General features: G+C 41.5%; 2 protein-coding genes across 2 annotated transcripts; one reads left to right on the top strand and one right to left on the bottom strand.

Moving 5' to 3' along the window:
- Nucleotides 1-2,091: 2,091 nt before the first annotated feature.
- fmodb (fibromodulin b) lies at nucleotides 2,092-3,006 on the top strand. Its single transcript, XM_076090354.1, is given in 1 exon segment — nucleotides 2,092-3,006. A coding segment is annotated over 1 exon segment (915 nt).
- Nucleotides 3,007-7,560: 4,554 nt separating this feature from the next.
- Nucleotides 7,561-19,723, bottom strand: csf1b (colony stimulating factor 1b (macrophage)). The gene is made up of 8 exons (XM_076092250.1): nucleotides 19,682-19,723; nucleotides 17,975-18,094; nucleotides 17,804-17,866; nucleotides 17,508-17,678; nucleotides 17,134-17,335; nucleotides 16,917-17,053; nucleotides 7,687-7,730; nucleotides 7,561-7,594 (listed from the first exon to the last, which is right to left on the bottom strand). Exons 1-8 carry the CDS (start codon nucleotides 19,721-19,723, stop codon nucleotides 7,561-7,563), a joined length of 813 nt encoding a protein of 270 aa, XP_075948365.1.
- Nucleotides 19,724-20,611: the final 888 nt, after the last annotated feature.

The following is a 20,611-nucleotide window of genomic DNA, read 5'->3' as shown; positions in this document are numbered from 1 at the left end:
TAAGTGTTATACTCACAAAATTTACAAGAACAAAACTTGTATTTTTTCTGAGATTATAAAGTGAAGAGATTAAAGATTAAAGACACAAATTTATGTGAAAAAGAAACTCATTGCAAGGTTGAATCAACCTCATTGCAACACAGACGCCTCTGTTAAAACACTGGTAATGTAAGTTCTTGATTGCAAAATCTCTTAATTATATTTGTATGTTAATAAAAGAACGCAGAAAGCATCTTAAAATTGATAAAAATGTTACCATGCTCTTGTTGTGAAAGTGATGACGATGAAGTGACACGCTTGATATGAAGCAAGCTTTATGGCAGTCCATCCAACTGTTTGTGAAGAAATATATAGATATATATTATGCATGAATATTTATTTTGGTCAATACAGCTGACTGTGGCATAACACATATTTATTTTCTCTCCTTTTTTTGCCATGTTGTTTTTTCCTCATTTATTTTGGAAAGGGGTCCTTGGAAATTTTTTGACCAATCCGAGAAGTGAGCCTCAAGTTACAAAAGGCAGAGAACCGCTGCCTTAATTATGTTAAGCCCCAGTATTTTCCTGAAGAAATGCTCTTTGATCTTTTCATTCCCAAGTAACAAATACCCAAATACTTTTAAAAGCATCATATATTTTTATGAATACAGTCAACTCCATTTATAGTTTTCCGAGAAATCCATTCTTCTGGTTCTGGTTTTACCTTACGCTACAACCCACAACAGCAGAATTCCTCTGGGTTAAACGTTTATTGTCTGTAGTCATATAATTGGAATTATGTAGGCTTTTGAGGCTTTAGTTGGATCCGTGAATATATGACACCCACACCGAATGTTTTGAATTAAACATGTTGCTTCAATTATAAGACAATATTTCCAGCTTTTGTATCCTGTTTTCATTCAGACTGTCTTTGTGGTGCACTCATAGAGACACACACACACACACACACACACACAGACTGAACGCAAAGCTGTCCTGTCAGAAAAACGATATTTATACCTGTGGATAATAGGGAGATTTAAACATTGTTTGATCATAACTGAATGATACATCCGACTTTAAAGGGACATTGTTTTCCTGGAAACATTTTCATTTCTCTTCCGATTACTGCTACTTCGGATACATTTGTGAGGAAGGATACAGTACCACAGAAGGGCATGTCTGGCTTCTTAAATATCATCTAAGATCGGGAAACAAAATTGCATCTACTGGTTTGATTAAGGGTAGTTTTTGGTCAAAGAGTGTTGTGCTGTAACTGAAATCCTGCCAAGGCCTTTGTGCAAAACAGTGCCATCTGTGTATCCTCAGGTCCACTCATGTAATTATTTGGTGATTAAGGTCAATCACGTGATGACAGAAAGTTGTAATGAACGACTATTTTCAAATCAGAGGGGAAGGACATCTCCTCTCTGCAGGCGCCAGCAAAAAAACATACCTTTACTTTCTGCACAGTTTGAACACTGTAATTGTCAAAAGTATAGTGAGTACCAGGACAAGAGGCAGAAGGAAAAATATGTTTACGAAGGATGATTGTGGACAAATGACAGAGCTTGTCATACTTTGTTCATGTTCAAACATCCAGTGAATAATGGACAAAAGCATGCTGCAACTTCAGAGTCAGGTTTTAACTAAGCGGAATTGTTTTATATGAGAAGAAATGTAGAGCCAGTTACAGTGTCTGGTTTGTTAAATTGTCTATACCATAAGCCCCCCCCCCCCCCCCTCCATAACCTCCACGCTGCTGCAATAAACAGCAAGCCAGACTTAAGAGTGGCTGTCGTAATGATAAGGCATGACAAGGTGAGGGAAAACAAGGCCGTTAAAAAGCAGATTGCAGTGTAGGTTTTCCATGAATGTACAGTATGTCGTCTAATGAGAGTGGGGGTATTTATTCTATACCAGCAACATATTCCACTCAGTCGGAGAAAAACACAGGCGACGTGAGGAAGAGAGGAGGCATCGCGTCTGACCAACCAACCGGTAGGTATATTGTACCTGCTGTACATTTAAAAAGTGGAGCAGAGAGAAGTAGATCCGTCTTAAATGAGCATAATTCAGTATTAGTACTTTTACTTTTTCTGCAGGGATCATGTGGACCGTGATGTTCCTCCTCGCTATGGGAGTAGTGGATCTGAGCATCAGCTAGCATTACAGCCAGCTCCAGTGGCTGTCCCATCTGCGTGGGCGGCGGCAGCACGCCGGCTGGCGGGCCGAGGATGTGGATTGCCCCCTGGAGTGCGATTGCCCCTCAAGCTTCCCTACGGCTATGTACTGTCACAGCCGCAACCTCTGGCACGTCCCCCACGTCCCCTCGCACATTAAGTACGTCTACCTGCAGCGCAACCAGATCACGGGCATCCAGGATGGGGTGTTTGACAACGCCACCAACTTGGTCTGGGTCGTGCTGTTTCACAACCAGCTGAACTCAGACAAGATCAGCGAGAGCGTCTTTAGCAAGCTCAAGCACCTGGACCGGCTCCTCTTGGATCACAATGAGCTCACACGTGTGCCCCCCAACTTGCCGAAGTCCATCACAGACCTGCGACTTGGGCACAACACCATCTCGAAAGTCCTCTCCAACTCGTTTGAGGGGATGGTCAACCTCGCCACCCTTCAGCTCCGAGCGAATGTCCTAGAGGACGTTGGAGGTGTGTTCAAGGACCTGAAGTCTCTGACCCTGCTAGATTTGAAGAAAAACCGGCTGAGGGAAATCCCTGGCAACCTCCCTGAGAGTCTGCAGCAGCTCTACCTGGAGTTTAACAACATAGAGAGTGTGCCGACGGGCTTTCTCACCATGAATCCCAATCTGCAGTTTGTCCGCTTGGCTCATAACAAGCTGACAGATAAAGGACTTCCATCCAATGTCTTCAACATCAGCACGCTGGTTGAGCTTGACCTTTCTTTCAATAAACTGGAGAAGATCCCCGTTGTCAGTAGGAACCTGGAGAACCTTTATTTACATGCCAATAAGATCAAAGGTATGGACACTTCTCTGTTACTATGAAATGTAATATAAAGGTAAAGTAGTGATCCTAAATGTATTCAAGGATTTAATGTTGCTTGTGTGGGTTTGAATTGTTCAGACATGCACCAGTTCACCCACGTTGTTTCTAGATGTCTTATTTATTACATGGAAGCTCAACATTCTAACACGTAACAACATATTTTCTGTAGTTCTTGGAGAGTTTGGTTTGTTGCACCGCGCCCAACGATAGTTAAATGAACTGATTTTAATTAAAAAAGCTATCTAAATGTGCTCAAGAATTCACATTGACAAAAAGCGTAAAAATAAACGTCACATCATCAGGTAGAGGCCAGGCGTCAATCTCCGGTTCTGCAAAGTGAAGCCAATGCTAAAAATGCCTTAAAGCTGCATTCTCTCTAGTGTCCACCAGGGGGCGACTCCTCTGGTTGTATAGAAGTCTATGAGAAAATGACTCTACTTCTCTCTTGATTTATTACCTCAGTAAACATTGTAAACATGAGTTTATGGTCTCAATCTCTAGTTTCAAGTCTTCTTCAATACAGCATGATGTTCATTTAGTAAATTATGTTTTTTTCCTAATTTATTTGGGAAGGTGACCAATAGAATTTTAGAACAGGGCCTAAAGCTTTTGCGCCAATTTAACCCCGATTCACCCTCCGCGACAATCGGAAGGGGAATTCCGGTCCAGGGCCTTGGTCGGTATCAATATTTAGCCCAAATTATCAGGTAATGTGTGGGGGTAACAGATCCAGTCTTAAACCTCCCTAGCCTCATCGGGCCCCCCAATAGTAACAAACATGTTTGATATTTCGGAGTTAAAATCTGGATGATAACATCAGTAATTCCCAAGCGGTACCATAATAGCCAATGAAAGAGCAACGGTAAAAGATCTAGCCCTTGGGGCTAACGTTAGCTAGCATACTGCTGTTGACAGATATTGAAACAGACAGTTAAAATCTCTACTACGCTGTACACCGCATCTCTGGCCTTAATCAAGAAATTCCAATTGGGCCGTAGCCACCCGCAAAGACGTTAAAAGATAAAGGACTTACATTTCTAAGAACAGAAAACAAAGCAGTAGTTCCAACGCTCTCATATCAGCTCCTCGTATTCACCAATCCATCTACACCAGGTCTCTTCTGGATGACGTCATCACGCACACCAAACACTGCACCATCAGCCCACTTGTTCAAGGGACAACTCACCCATATCCTCGAGCTCAAAGACCGCTGTGATGGGCCGACCGATTCTCTCACAGAATACGTTCCTTTGAGTTGATGCATGTTAACCGGGCGGCAACCTGCGGTTTTATAAAGTGAAGCCAATGCGGACGTGCTTGAAGTTATTGTTGATACATGTCCTTCAAGTTTTCAGAATTGTGTGCATAGTTCAGTTTTTGTGTGTATATGCAATGAAGAAAAACATTGAATACAGCATGTTTTTCCCCCCAGGAATGTCACCACAAACACCTTCTTCACAATACTGCAAATATATAAACATTTATTTAAATGTAATTCTTCAAGATTGCCACTTTAACTGAAAAAAGTTGAGAACCCCTGGCCTAAATGATGTTATGCATCTGTATTGTATTTGTGTACATACATTCAAATATTTGAAAAAATCACCACTCTCAGAAAACACACAAATATGTTTTACGGTAGCACATTATTTTGGTGACAGTCCACATCATCTGTATAGTGAAATCCATTCTTAAAAAGGAACAAAGACGTCTTTATTTCTCAAGGGAACTTAGGAAGAACAAAAATCCCAGCAAAGTGCCCTGACTGGAAACATTACAAACTGGCATGAGATGTGCACGGCATAGGACAGGAGGGCTTACAGGGGATTAAAACTGTCCAGCACATCAAAGGTACCCATCTACTGAGTATCAGGGATATTGGTGACAAGAGGTGCCTGCTCAGAGCCGAACGGATATTAAAAGAAAATACCCACCCATTCACAGTTAGTCACTGTCTGGCACGAGACAGTATTTACCATACAGTATTTACCATACATTATGCCATAGTCCACTCCGTCAAAACACGTTTGAGATAACGTGTAGTGAAACTGTTGTGAGAGCTACTATTGTTGTTCAGAATGATTAAACAGTTCCAGTATTAGTCAACAAATACCCGAGCTGTATAATCACGTATCCAGATGACCAATGGGAAAGGGCTTAATCCTTTTTACATTGTCGTTGTAGTATCCTGGCAAGAATAAAATTACACATAAATATGATTTAAACGGTGCAAACAAGGTCTGCTTGCGCCCTGTCTGGCAAAATATGACCTGTATAAAACTTCCTGTCATCAGTGTGAGAGTCAGTCTTTGTTTCCACCATGTGGCACAAAGGTGATAAAACAGCAGGTTGAGCAGCACTGATTTTCATTACAGTGTTGATATTTGGCCACACCATCATATCATGTCATCACTAACTGAACTGTTACATTTATACAATGTTTTTCCATCAACATTTAAAGTTGTATGATCAAGTGTTTACAAAAAGGTGAAAAACATGTATTCCTCCTCAAATGAGCCTCTGAATTACATATAAGGTAATCATATAAGATAATCATATATTGGTCTCAAGACTGTAATAACTGTATCTAATAACTGTAACTGGTTGTTTGAGCCAACGTGTACTGCTCTGTTCATCAAAGACAAATGTGAACTTGACAGTCAGTCAGCTGATGTCAGGATTCGGATGTGAAAGCTATGAATCATACATTTTTGTCATCTTTGTATCTTTTACTACATCTGAGAAAAAATGAATTAATCCGTTTCCAGAGTTATTTGTGCCCCTAACTTTTGTCAGTTATATACTTTCTGAAGCAACAACATGTTCTGTTCTCTCTAATTTGAAGGTGAAAGAAGGAGATTGGGTGAGGGAAGAAGGGAAGAAGGGAAGAAGGGCGGCAGCCCTCTTGACGGACCGGTCTTAGGCAGTTCCTTCTTTGTTATTGTTGAAGACAACTTGCCTAGACATCTTGCACAGCTGCTTTTAATCCTCTGCAGAAAGGCACCTAATCTCATTACAGAAATATTTTTCTTGTTTTGTGCTGAAGTAAAGTCTTTGATTGTGAAATGGAGCACTGCCAACGCAACAGTGATTTGCACACTGATAAGCGGTGGCGTGTGAAATACAATGATTTATAGATGATTATTTAACAACAAGCGGTTCTGCACCGGTTGTTTTCTCACTCCTTCACTTCCTACACAGACTCTCTAAAAACAAAACAGAGGCCAGCACTCACGCACTCGTGGGATTCTTTCGACAGGATTAACGGATGTGGTTCTCCACTCATGCACTTCAGAGGATGGGGAGTTGTCCAACTCTTGTCAAACTCAAGATGTTATGCAATTTATCATTCTAACCCCTGCTGTCTCAAATAGCTGCATCTATTGCACTCACTTAGATGTTAAACTAAATACATTATACATTTACATAATGCATAACATGAAAAAAGTGGAATTTTATAATTCCTGTTTAAGTTTTGACCAATTTGCATTTAAAAGGACAGTTAAATTATAATTCCTGTTAATTTTAAAGATCTCTCACCAAGTTCTTTGTGCAATTTGTTATTCTAACAATAAATAACGGTATTATCCTGTTATTTGCTACTACCATGCGGTATGTGCAGCATGTACGAGTAGGTCTTACTGCGTTATTCCCACCAGCTCTTGCTGTGACGCCCTGTGCAGTTACGACACATCCTTCGACCGGTGTGTATGTATCGGTATAGAATCTCTGTAAAAACAGCTCCGTGTGTTTTAGCATTAACAGAATATTCATCTTCTGAAACAATACTGTTTTGTTATCATTGGTCATAACTTTCAGAAGTTGGCCGCATGAAGACCGCATGGAGACAGCAGGAAAAGACATTTTGAAAGAGTTTTGACTCATCGTAAAGTGTTAAGTCAAACAGGATGTGGGCAATTAGGGAGCCCAAATCCTTTAACGAGGTCGGATCTGCTCTTTAGATGTAACCTCATTGTGCTCGTATATGAATGTACCGGTAGCTGGAAAGCTGGAGAGAGATTTATATTTTGGATTTGATATCGATGGAAGCTTTATTATCAATACAGTGGTTGAATAGAGTCAAACTAATAAATAACTTGTGGAAATGTTTGGCAAACAATATAACAAACAGTTGGTTAAGTGGTAGCAAATGGACACACACGGTTCAACATACATAACTAGTGTAAAAATATAACTTTTTTTTTTAGTGGAAAAGATATCTGCAATACATAACGCACAAACATCATACGTACCATATTATTCAGAATGAGGCCCATCTTTGCTCTCAGTCAAAGCTTCTGATTAAAACAGTGAGCGTGGTACATTACAAAAAAACAACACAGATATGAAAACTTGTTCACGATGGAACGAATGTGCAGCTTGTCGAGGGCTCCGTCTGCTGCTGCGGCGATGTGCTCTCTGCTGCCCGCGGAGCGACAGAATTACTGAAAATACAAAGAATGTGACGATGGATGTGCACTGCAGTCACTGACGTTGACACAGTTGTTAATCATGCGCCAGCTCCAGCTGCTGTAGCGGGAACGATACTCACATTATTGTGGCTCCATCTCCATATCCTGTTGGTCTCTGTGTGGGTCCAGATGACGAAGGAATGCATTAGGATGACTTCAATGAACATGGAAAGAGTGGTCATTTTGAACTGAATGAGTTGTTCTTACCTTGAGTTCGTATATGATCTTGATCTGTGAGGGTTGTGAGTTATCTGTTTTGGAAAGGAAATACTTTCGTAAAACAAGTATTCACTAAATACATTTCTTGAACTTTAAATAAATAAAATATTTTACAAACAAAAAGCTAGAGTTCTGACTTATGACTGGGTTGTGTGTGAAGATTGAGACGTAATAAACTGTATTTTGGCTGAAATTTGTCACAGTTGGAACATGCTGAGAACACAAAATGACAGGGCGATGCTGCTGGAAGCAGAAACACTTTTATGGGTGGTTCAATATTTCATTATCCACCAAGCAAGGCTGTTATTATTGAAATCCACTGATGTGATTCCAAGCACAGCGTTATTCTCCTTCACTGAGGAAACAATCTTTTTTAGGTACCTTTAAAGTGTGCAGCAGCTGAGCTCTTCACAGTCAATGAATGCTTATGCTTATGCCCATCTCAACCTCTGGCTTAGAGGTTGAGATATTATTAATATGGAAACATTAATAATAAGGGAGTACAATATAAATATCAAGAAAAAAGAGTTGCAAAGGCACTTATATATATACAATAATCAGCGTATAAAATAAATATAGGATTGAAATGAAGCAAAAACAAATAATAATGACAGAAAGGTAAAATAAAAAAGAGAGAAATAAATGTAAACGTTATCTGCACGGTTTTCAATTCTCAATGCTGGGAAACTGCACTAGTGATGGGAATTCCAGATGTTTTGAGTATTAAAAAGAAACATGTGTTTGGCTCCTATTGTGACCTTAAAGCAGTTATAGGCGTCCTTCCAGTGAAGCTTTGATTTTAGCACTACCACATTGCCCTGAAGGTGGGCATGTGGACAGAGCTTGCATGTGACACAGAAAGTGTACAGCCAAGCTGTAAACTCTCACAGCTGTCACTCATCTTGTTTCAACCTATACAAGTGTTTGACCATCTTTGCAGTGATACGTTAAAGTAAATGGAGTACTTGACTTGGGCGGATTTGTTTTCGCACATCCATCCGTTATCTGCAACCGCTGGGCTCTGCTAACCGGAGCTGATCCCAGCTGACATTGGGGGAGAGGCAGGATACCGGCGTTTAGATCACCAGATTATCTCAGGGCTGTAAGCTGTTCACAATCACACCTTCAGTCAAGTTAGAGTCAACAATTAACCTGAGCGGCGTGTCTTTAAACCCACGCTGACACGGGGAGAACACGCAAACTCCAAGCCGGCGTTAACCCTCCTGCTGTAGGGTGCAAACCACTGTGCTCCTATTGGACTTAATCGCCGTGATGTCAAACATTGGTTTGTGGACTACGGTTTTGAAGCTTCAGGTGCAGCACTTTGGCCGTTGCTATATTGTTTTTTTGCAACCAGAAGTGACACGAGAGGTCAAAAAAGACCAAAAATTTCAGCATTGGCGTCACTGTCCAGACCCCGAGGTTGCCCCTTGCTTTTTGCAAGTATCCTGGGAAAACATAATAGACCAGCTGTAAACTGTGATCACACAGCTGATTCAGCTGAGAACCATTATACCAGCTAATAAAGTTAACGTAGCATATCTCCAAACCCAGGCTTCTTAAATAAATACAACTGACTCAAACATGAGGATAGTTGTTTCATACCCAATAGTCTGAAACAGAAATGCATCTGTCCCAAGTGATGGGTCATTGCCGATGCTGTCCACTTCCTCATGCAGCATTTTAAGCCCTTGCATCTTTCTGTTCTCAACACTGAACACACGGGTGATGTTAATTAAAGTCAGAGAGGGTTCAGCGCTTCAAGTTTAGGATTGGCAGGGCAACAGATACCCACGCACTGTGGTGAACAGCAGGCGAGAGAGGACATGAAGTGAGCGGCAAAAGGAGAAGACAATGGCTACAGACGAAGACAAAGGTTCCACAAGTGGAGAGTTAAAAAATACATCAAGCCCTTTATTGCAAAAGGCCCATTTTACAGCAGCCACTTTGACACGCCACAGCAGAGTGAACATAGGTGTAACTGATCAAAGTAATTATGATCCCATTCTATTTAGTTTGACACATAAATGCTGTTGTTTCCATTCAACCAAACTGCACTAAAGGCGTTTTCTCCTGGATTACGTTCGCAGTTTGAAACATGTGGTTAACTTTCTTAAATTTAAACAAAACAGAACAAAACCTACGAAACTACTTGGTTAGGTCCAATCGATGAAACAAAACAAACACGCAAAAAATGTACTCGGTTATATTTTACCAGCAAAAGTATTTGGTTCACTCGAGACTCAAAAAACAGTCTCCTGGGTGAAAGTCTTGTGCTTTTTTAACCGATCACCTCTCAGACCTCTTCCCTACATGGACTTCCGTGGACTCATTATCGGCAGAAATGTGTACGGTTTAGTGGCACCTAGTGGTGCGGCTGCAGATTGCAACCAACTGAACACCCCTCCGCTCATCCTTCTCTTTCCAAGCGTGTAGAGAACTACGGTGGCCTTGAAGTAACAAAAAAAGTCCCTCGCTACAGCCAGTGTTTGGTTTGTCCAATCTGGGCTTCTGTAGAAACATGGTGGTGCAACATGACTGACTCCGCGAGGAGCACCGGCTCCAGATATAAAGATGATTACACACTAATGAAAACCCTGAACCCTCAAGGACTTACTGACGTCACCTGGTAAGTGGTTGGGTGTGAGAGACTGTGAGGGCTTGAAATGGTGTAAATAGGAATGGGACAGCACTTTGCTGCAACATATCAAGTTAGTATGACGACAAAAAATTATTTTATACTTTATACTCCGTGATTTTAAAGTCTTCAGGCTCTTTCCTCACAAAATGAGAGGTAATCTCATATAATCTATTTACTCGTTTTTGTCAAAACAGCTTAAATGACTAAATCAAGTATTTGATGAATAAATAAATAAATATCCTCTGATTTCAAGGTTTTTTTGGTTCCATCTTTAACCCTTAATGTTTCTGAGTAAATCTAATACTCCAGGCTGAACACACGTGTGCCGTCCTCTTTGTTTACCATTTTTTTTCGTCTCCATGCGTCCACATGGTTACCCCGTGTTTAACATCCCATTGCAATGATTTGTGGGTAATTCCATTAGGCTAAGTCAGCATCTAATGCTGATTTACAGAGCGTGTTCATAAAGGGCTCAAAAGGTCTGCCAGACAGCCCTCAAACACTCAATGATTTGACAGTGGGACAGAAATAAACCCTCACAGACTTTGTGGGAGCGCGCCTCAAAGTCCGTGAGTCCGTCAGGGTGGAGATCGGGATTGGGCCTATGTTCCCTTTCTTAATCCTACACACTGCTCCTTTAAAATGTATATTTGTGTTTAATCAAAAGCAAATGCAATGCATGACAAAATACTATTTCCTTGAAAAACATAGGGGAAGGTCATTTTTAGAAGACAGGGCAGGTCACAGCCGTTCCAGTGAGCCCTGGTCCGTGAAATGGGCCTATTTGTCACAGTCTGGCTTCACGCCCTCTGACTAAAGGGAAGATTGGATTATGTTGCATCTTGTCTAGATCTGTAGAGGATTTTGGGATTTGTGTTTCATGTCATTCATTCCGGTTTAGTGTTTTCCTGATTTTGTTCTGTGAGTTCGCTCTTTGTGTGACGATTGTCTGCCCCCCCGCTCTGATTACTTTCACCTGTCTCATCTCTTGTCAGCCCTGCAGTCGCCTCACCGCCTGCTCACCTGTTCCCACTTTCCCCACTCAGTCAGTCCCTATTTATAGCTTTTCTGTTCCTTTGTTTTTTGTCGGTTCATCTTTCCTGTTACGTGGAGTTCAGTTTGCGTGTGGCCTACACCCGCCCGTATACCTGCCTGCTTTTGGACAAGTTCTTCTAAAAGGAACTCATTTACTGTGCACATATGCCTGCCTGGTCTGCATTTGGGTCCTTCCCCCGCTGCCTGCAATGTCTGTGCATTCACTGCCATTGCATCATCTCTCCTACTGCTGCGTGTATTATGTCACTGCATGCAGTGAGTCAAATAAGGACAATCAATACTAAGAATGACAGTCAATCCCCCTCCTCTGTCAAGCGCTCTAGTCTTGTTAATTGGCTGTTAAAAGCTCAGTCGGATGTGAATGTATCTCTTCCCCCTTCCTCGTGTAATTTAATAAACTGCAGAGTTTGCGGAGTCTATTTTTGGAGCCATGTGTTTGTCATTAATTCACCAAAAAGAAAGTGTCTCATCAAAGCTTCCCTACAGTTCTGGTGTAATGTGAATTGAAATCCACCATAAGCCACTGGTGCCTTCCTGTGTGCAGTTTGCATGTTCTTGTAGGTACTGCAGTTACATCCCACACCACAACACATGCATGTTAGCCAGTAGCAATACCAAAAGAATTAAAAATGAGTCCGCAAGCTGTGGCTGCCCATTGCTTATATATATATATATCTGGTCCAGAAGCAGATTTTGCCACAAGGATCAATACAATGTAGTTTATTTAACTTTCAAAGTAAACAAAGAAAGAGAGACACAATATCGTCTCTGACCTAAACTCCCTGTCTCTCATAATAAAAATCATCATTACCTCGGCCTTCGATTTAAACTTCAAACGTCACATCAAATCAATCACTTGGTCTGCTTGCTACCATCTAAAGAAATATTGCAGGAGCAAGAGGAATAATGTGCAAGCAAGATGTAGAAAAGCTTACCCACGCCCTTTATCTCCAGTAGATTTGGACGATTGCAATGGTCTGTTCACATCAATAAAAACTCTCAGCAACTCCTATTTATTCCGAACGCCGCTGCCAGAATACCAGAAAACCAGAAAAAGAACACGACCACATTACACCAGTTCTACAATCCTTTCACTGGCTACCAGCCACTCCCAGAATTTACTTTATCTTGCAGCTGGTTTATAGATCCCTCTGTGTCTCTGGGCCCAAATACATCTATGATCACGCTCGTGCCTGTGAGCCCCCTATAGAACTCTTAGGACATTTAAGCCTATAGCCTTCTGGTTGTCACAAGAGTTGGACCAAAACACAGCGAAGCAGCATTCTGTTATCACAGACCTGGAATAACGGATCTGACCAACAACTGCTTCAGTTTGGAATGTTGTTTCTTCTAGAGACTAGGAATTGTTTCTCTCACGCTTCTGCACGCTTAGCTAAGTCCAGTGGTATCCCTGACTTATTTTCCACTCCACTGATGCATATCGTCGTGGCTCAATAACTCAGTGTGTGTTAGGTGTGTGTGCGTGGTCAGGGTGTGGTTGAAGGGGAGAGAGAAGGGCCGCTCAGGGCAGACAGGTGTTTTCCGATTGGTGCAGAGGGAAAGATTGGCAGTGACAGTAACAGTAAGTGCACAGTGTAAGTTAAAGGTTTTTACCATGAATAAACACTGCAAACATTCTCCGAAAAAGCCAAAGAGGTTCCTGACACTTGCTCCCCAGCTGCTGGGCACAGTGCCTCTTTACTGGGCATCTACCTCGCGTATTGTCAAACAAAATTGACGTGTAAATAAAAGCGTTTTTTTTTTTTTTTTAATTAACCATAAAATTGCGGGTTGTATTTATTCAATCAAACATTACAGCAGTGGTCGTTGCAGACACACCTGGTGTAGATAACTTTTCCGGTTTAAATTTTGTTCTAGTATCATTAATTGTGCATATATTTCTGTGTTCTTGTGTCTTTTCATTTTCACTGCATTCGTTTACTTTTAAATATTTGTATCACTTGTCTGTACTTTTGCACTTTTAAAATTGCAAATCTTTAGCCTTTGCTGTATTGCAGGGGTCGCCAATTGGCGGACCGCGGTCCGGATCCGGACCCAGACGCCGTTGTATCCGGACCCAGGACCTAAAATCGATTTTATTTTGACAGGGCGCTTCTATTTTAACCGGCGCAGCTTTTTCAGCCTTTACGGCACTTGTTCAGCGGTGCAGGAAACACACCGACCAATGCGTTGTAAATCACATCACGTGATGCAGCTCATCCAATCAAATATGAGTATTCTGACACTTTTCCTGACTGGAGTGAGATGTACACACACCGGGGGAGACACGAGGAAAGAGAAGGAAGAGCAGGAGAATAATACGTGAGTCAGAGAAGTTCACATAACGTTCTCCAAGGAGAGAACAGTGGTCAGAGAGACCAGAGTCTTTAACCAAGAATGAACTCTTATAGGTTCATTCTTCACACGGACAGTTTAATACCAGTGTGTCTCACATGTTCAGAGACCGTGACGATTATTAAAAGCGGTAAATGAAGCGACACTACGAGACAAAGCACAACTCTTTTGAGCAAACGCACCCACTCACATCTGAATGAAGACACAGAAAATAAACCTAAGAGTCCAATATGATCAGAATCCTAACGCATTAATTCACTGACCAATGATGATGTTACCAGAGAGAATAGAGCTGAAACAAGTGGTTTAATAACCACAGATAAAGTCCATGCTCACTGATTTCTCTTTTTAGAAGATGAGAAAAATATAATATTGTGGCTGTTTTGATTGGCATCACTTCACACCTGAATGAACTGAATTTAAAGCTGCAGGGCAATTCAGTGAAATTAATGTTTCTAAAATGAATTACTTTATTTTAAGATGCACATTTTTGAAAAGCTTTCTGTTATGTCAGTTATTCTTTAATCCAGCTGTTATTTTACTTGAAATGAGAAGAACATTTATTGATGTATTTCTATGTATTATTGATAATCCATCCAGTTCAATTTGAAAACTGAGAATAATAATTGTTAAAATATAATTGATGTGTACTTTCTTTATTTGATTTGACAGTTGTTGACTACACAGAGACGTTACTACTACTACGCTACTACCCTGCTGTATTGTATGACCCTGTAAAGCACATTAAACTTCCCTGGTGTATTACATGGGCTATAGAAATGAAGTCGCCTTGCCTCGCTCCATTTTACTATTATTTGAAACAGATGCCAGAAAGGCCCGAAGAGGAAAAAGAGCATAAATGCACTCATTTCTACATGCATACTTTTTTACACATGCTGCTGCAGAATAGCAGCCCTGCTCTCAGTAGGTTCAGTCTCCACCTTCTTGTGCTGTGGTTAGTATTTACCAGCCAGGAGGGAGGGCTGGTCCTCTGTAATGGCTAAACCATTCCCAGATTCTCAGATCGTATGACTTCTTTACAGCTTGTGAGGAGCTGTGTTCAAGAAAAATACCACAGAGTGTAACACCTTGTAAATAAATGGCAGGTTATAATTCAAGAAACAGTTTTCACCAGTACTACACTGCAGCTGATACTGTGTCAGGGCTTTCGATTTATTGTCTTCTTCAGCTCTTTTTAATTGGACATAAAAGCCTTGCTTGCTGCAAATAAGCATTTGGTGAAATGGAGTTTGTTTGAATATTGAATTATGTTATTATTACCCAGGCTCCATGAAGAAGGACAAATATGTATTGAAAACCACATATACATTTAAAAGATTCTCTTTGGCAACATAAAAGGAAGGCTGGCACTTAGTGTTTAGCTTCGTTCCAGAAAAATAAAAACTAACGCACAAGAAAAGCCTTTGTGTAATCGTTGATGACGATTAACATTTTAGATTAAAGCTGTAACAAAGTCATCATTCTGGCATCTTAAAAACAAGCAAGCAAGGTTTGGAAAAGATCATTACTCATTACTGGCCTCCCAATAACAGCATCCAGACATTTAATTCAATTGCTGCTGCTAGAACACTAACAAACACCAAAAAGAGAGAACACTTTTCCACTGGCTTCCAGTTAAATATAGAATTGTTTTTAAGACCTTTTTGTCTCTAAGTCACTCGATGTTCTGGGCACAAAATATATTGCAGATTTATATCATGGTCTGGGTGAATGCTCAATACTGATTGGCTGCAGATGTCCATTAATTCCCTGATAATGGAAAACTATTTGGTTCCAGTAAAACTGACTGTTCACTATTCTAAATGAATGCACTGGCTACATGTTATAGTGAAAGAAAAATAAGTAAGTTTCACTGCCCGACTTACTGACCATAAGCGACCGTCTCACATTCCAATCGCTACTCACCTCCAGGCTGACAGTACACATGGTCTCTCATTGCTTATGTAAAAACATATGAATATTGATTTTGGCACAATGACAGTGCTGGATACAAAGCTTGCCTTGTTGTTAAACAGTCAACTTATAATTACTGTTTCTCAATCGTCAATGTTATTGACTTTGAATCTGGCTAGCGTATCGTTAGCTTCTGGCTCGTAGCCGGGCCAAAGGGTTCTATGAGCCTGGCTAACTAGTCGTATCTAAGGGCCGTCCCATTTACTGGAGCAGTGGACATTTCCATTGCATGAGAACTATTGGATGATGATGATTGTTCCAGGTGTAAGCAAGGGGAACGGAGTGAATGGATCGTGATTTGGTTTAAAACTGGAGGTTTTCCGGGCATGCCTAACTGGTAGGAGACCCCGGGGAAGACCCAGAACACGCTGGAGGGATTACATCTCCCAGCTGGCCTTGGAACGCCTCGAGATCCCCCAGAGTTGGAAAATGTTGTGGGGGAGAGGGAAGTCTGGGTCAGCCTGCTTGGCCTGCTTGGCCTGCTGCCAGCGCGACCCGAACCCGGATAAACGGAAGACAATGGATGGATGGATGGTTTAAAACTGTCCAGTGCTTTCATTTTTGTTATTCTATACTTTTACCTTTCTTTCCTTCATTGCCCGTAAAGCACTTTGAATGATCTCTGTGTACAATAAGGCGCTAGATAAACAAACTTGCTTTGCCTTTGTAGCGATTAGCGCTGATTGCTGGTATGTTTTTGGATCTCACTTCCCAGAAATCCAACGTCGCCGCCTCTGATTCTTTCCTGGGAAAGTTGCCACAGACACTCAGTTCGTAATACTGCAAATGCAAGGGCTTTCATGAGTGTCCAAGGCTTCTTTACCATTGTGTTGCCTCAGTTGTTTGTATTAATAAATGATGTTAGTCAATTGAAAACCACCGCTTTGATTTGTTATTATTTTCAGATGATAGCTGACGGTGCCAAAACAGTGCACTCATTTGCATTCGGAGACTTTTGTGCATGTGCTGCTGCAAAATAGCCCTTCTACTCTTCCCTGTTACGTCCAGTCCGTATTTGAATGTGCTCAGTGTTTACCAGCGAGGGAGGGCTGGTACTTCTGCAAGAGGGAGTGCCACAGAGGGCACAGGCAGGCTGCCATGGCCTGCTCGAGTGCAACGCGACTGGAATGCACGGTTTAACTTTATTAGAGCACATGTGATGTAGAAATCAACTAAACAGAAGTGATTGTACCTTTTGTGTGATGAGACAGTAGAGAGTGAGTGTCAGTAGCAGTCCTCCAGAGATGGAGACCAGGATGAAGCCGAGGATGTACAGGTCTCTGACCGGTCTTCTCTGCGAGGCCTTCGCCGAGCTCCTACCATAACTGCCTGTAGAAAAAGACACTAACGCTGTGATCCCAGAGGCTCCGCATATCTGCGTCATTCATTTTTGCAGAAGAGATTCCCACCTGTAAAATGTTGAGCGGGTGACTCTGTGTAATACTCTGTGGTGGAGCCAAAGATTTCTGTGTATTCCTGCTGGCATCTCCAGTCGACCGGCGCATCGCTCGTCTTCACCAGCTCCCAGTAAACAGACAGCACCTCCGAGGCCCTCTGCAGTGCCTCTGAGGTGGACCCTCTGTAGAGTATCTCAAAACTCTCTGGCTTATCCTGCGGCAGATTCCCAGGAACATACTTAACATTTTTTCACAAGTATCGCAGATTTATCTTCTCGCGCTGGGCATATTCCTCACATCAAATATTTCTTCTTCATGTTTTTCATTCCTGAAAATGTAATCCTTCAGTCTGGAGCTACAGGCTGCACCCAGAAACACGCACTCACCTCGACCTCTTCATTTATCTGAGGCACGCATTTCTGAGAGTAGATGTTGAGGATGAGCGCTCTCAGGGACTGAACGTAGCCGTCATTGACTGAACCCCGACTGTATTTGAAGTGGGTGGTGAGGAGCTCCAGGATCCAGGGTAAAGCAGCTTTCACGAAGCAACACTTGCTCTGTGGCGAAAACAGAACACAAGGTAATAAACTTGTAATAAACGCATAATAGAGTTAATGGAAAGTTGGAAATTGAATCAAAGGCTTTGGAAGGAAACAGTCCCATAACACAAAAGTTACCTTACCAAACTTCTCCGTTCTATGAATGTGTAGGTTATCGTGCACCCGCTCCGCAACTGGTTGTCCATCTGCAGAAACACCAACGTGGAGGGTGTCAGCCCAGCTCGCGCAGCGGCATCGCCACATTGTTTCTGATGTTGATTCAACAAATGTGTTTCTAATATTTCAACACCTACCAGATGCCTGACTGTCAGCAGGTGCTCCCTTGTGATGGAGTGTCTGCATGGACCAGGTACCTCAGCCATAGTCAGGGGGAAGCTCAGGAACATAAGTACACACAGACACTTTACCTGCAACTAACACAACCACACATTACCTTCATGTCCACCACTCATTATCTTTACATCTGACACACGCATGGTTATTTACTCAGCCGCAAAGTGCAATCATTCAAATATACTCTTCCTTGACAAGCATACTCAAGTAGATTTTGCATGCTAAAACAGAAAAATGAGGAATGCTCTCAACCACCAACTCTACCAGGCATCCTGAACTTAACCATTTCAATATGAATGTGCTCCACGTGGTAGTTTCTCTCACTGTGATTCACTTTTCCCTCTCTAATTGTTATCATCTTGTCTTCGTAAAAAGCCTTTTCTTATTTTTACGAGGCAAACCAAGTTCAATGTAAACCTAAATGGAATGTCCTCCTGATTGTGCCAGAACAGTTAAGCAGATGTATATGAGCAGTTTCTGCCTTTCCGTCCAAAGTAAACAAGATGACCAGCTCTGTTTCAGTTACAACTATTTATTTCCACCCCTGGCCAATATTTGTGTGCTACAATATGCTTCTTGACTTCTTGGTTAAAGTATCGGGTTTCGGGTGGAGTTCCTGCATTATGCAGCGCTACCAGTGACTGATGATTGAGTGACCTCAGAGGAACATAGATAAATCACAGTTACGGTCAAACAGTGCCCTCTACCACGGAGGCATGCCCTTTGAGACTCTTCTTGATGATGCCTGTTACCAAGCACCTTTTTGGCAGTTCTAACAGAAAAATGGGGTCCAGATGGACTTAATCCTTCTATTGAAGATTGAAACATGGTGACGAGCACGTGTTCCTCAAACTGCAGGCAAAATGACTACACTGGAAGGTATTCTTTTTTCAAAAACAACCCATTGACTCACTCAACCTGCGAGTTCGCTGCAGCCTCTGCAACAAACAGTCGAGGCAGACGGCATCGAATCAAACAAAAAGCAATAAAACAGGATTTATTCGTTGCCTGATTAACATCTGACACGGCTAAAGACACGAAAGAGAATTCTTTAAAAGCCGCCAGAGACCAGAAGTATTCCTTTCATATTCAGTTTGTCTGTTCCTAATACAATGCTGAGCTGCACCCTTTAACTCTTGTTAAGGTTTTTGATTTAAGAAACATAACATTTCATATATATATGTATTATTTATTTTTTTACATTAAAAAGTAGTTTGCCAAAAATCTGCATGCAATTGAGATCTGAAGGTAAAGAAAGAAAAGAACCGTGTTCCATCTTGGTTTTAGCAATCAAAGCAGATTAAAAACAATAATCTGGTAAAAATGGCATTTAAAACATAGAAGATAAAAAAGATTAAAACAATGAGATGCTACGTGTGAGCTGAAAGACTATCAAGCCAGCCTCCGACTGCTATTGGGAACCCCCATGATTGATGATAATCAAATTAATGTAATCTAATAAAAGTATTAATGTGATTGTAAATGCAAGCACATGATACAAATGTCACCTGTCACATGATTTGCTCTCTCCATGCTGCCAATAATATCTATATGTAGGTCAGAAAATGACTTAATCCTACACTGACTTACAAAAGCACGCGCTAATCTTTTCCCTGCATTGTCTGTATTGTTTGAGCGGCGGTGATTAAAGAAAGGTTCTCACCTACCTTAGCTTTGCTCTGAATCAGGGTTGACACAAGGACGGTCATCTGGCACGTGTTTGACAATGGGAAACACCAGACTCCTCTGTCACACACATTGAAGCAAAGAGATCCTTTTCATATCTTCAGTTCCGCTCCACAGAAAGAAATCTCGCCGTTAAGAAAATTGGACACTTTGTCATGTGGTGCTGTTCTTAAAGGCATTGCCCGATGTGCTCCTCCTGCACAGAGTGAGTTCAAACCGAGATGCAGCTGACAGACAGCCCTTTTTAAAGACCTCCCACCTCTCCGCTATTTGACAAAATACACAGTCCTGGTTCAGGAGATGTTTGTGGGCAGCAGATTGACTGGATAATGAAGGTTTTTTTGTACAACACCTCCTCTTAGGGAATTATTCAAATGAAAAATTGGACGAATCACGTTTGTGGGAGCTTGGGTGCTGATAACATCTGTTCTGGTTTTAGAAACTATCCCTTGGAGGCAATTTGCATCTACAACACTCATCTACATATGATCCCTCAGAATAACTACTTTAATAAAGAGCTATTAAGTGCTGAATTTAACTGACAGCTGTACTTACGACTTACTTTGCAAATTAACCACGCGTGAGCCATTTTTATGTACCTACATCTTCGGTGGGAATTAATAGGCTTGGAAGTGATGCAGACACCAAAGGGAGGCCAGGCAGTATGGAGAAACAGAAAAATACATTGGTGGTTTTGATCTTCTTCCACTTTTAAATTAGCCTATTCTCTTGAAGTCTGTCCTGTGGAGTGTTTCGGGATCATGTGTGTGTGATCAGGTTTTAAATTTAGGGCCCTCTGCGCCTCCAACCGCTTCACTTTAATTGATACTTTGACCTTTCCGGAATTGGGTTAATTCACTTTCTTGCCAAGAGTTAGATGAGACGATAGGTACAAGTTGCTCATGTCGAGA

Source organism: Anarhichas minor, unplaced genomic scaffold (assembly GCF_050575085.1).
Source record: "Anarhichas minor isolate MPS153535 unplaced genomic scaffold, ASM5057508v1 ptg000003l, whole genome shotgun sequence".
Lineage (NCBI taxonomy): Eukaryota > Metazoa > Chordata > Actinopteri > Perciformes > Anarhichadidae > Anarhichas > Anarhichas minor.
Note: the sequence above shows the minus strand (reverse complement) of the source record. Positions and strands in the feature narration are given on the sequence as shown.

What these genes read in the sequence shown, in the direction of transcription:
- csf1b (XM_076092250.1), bottom strand. Translation starts at nt 19,723, where the DNA reads ATGACCGTCCTTGTGTCAACCCTGATTCAGAGCAAAGCTAAG. An exon ending in AGATAAATGAAGAGGTCGAG is followed by an intron (nt 17,336 to 17,507) that starts GTGAGTGCGTGT and finishes AATCTGCCGCAG; the next exon opens with GATAAGCCAGAGAGTTTTGA. An exon ending in AGATCATATACGAACTCAAG is followed by an intron (nt 7,595 to 7,686) that starts GTAAGAACAACT and finishes GGACCCACACAG; the next exon opens with AGACCAACAGGATATGGAGA.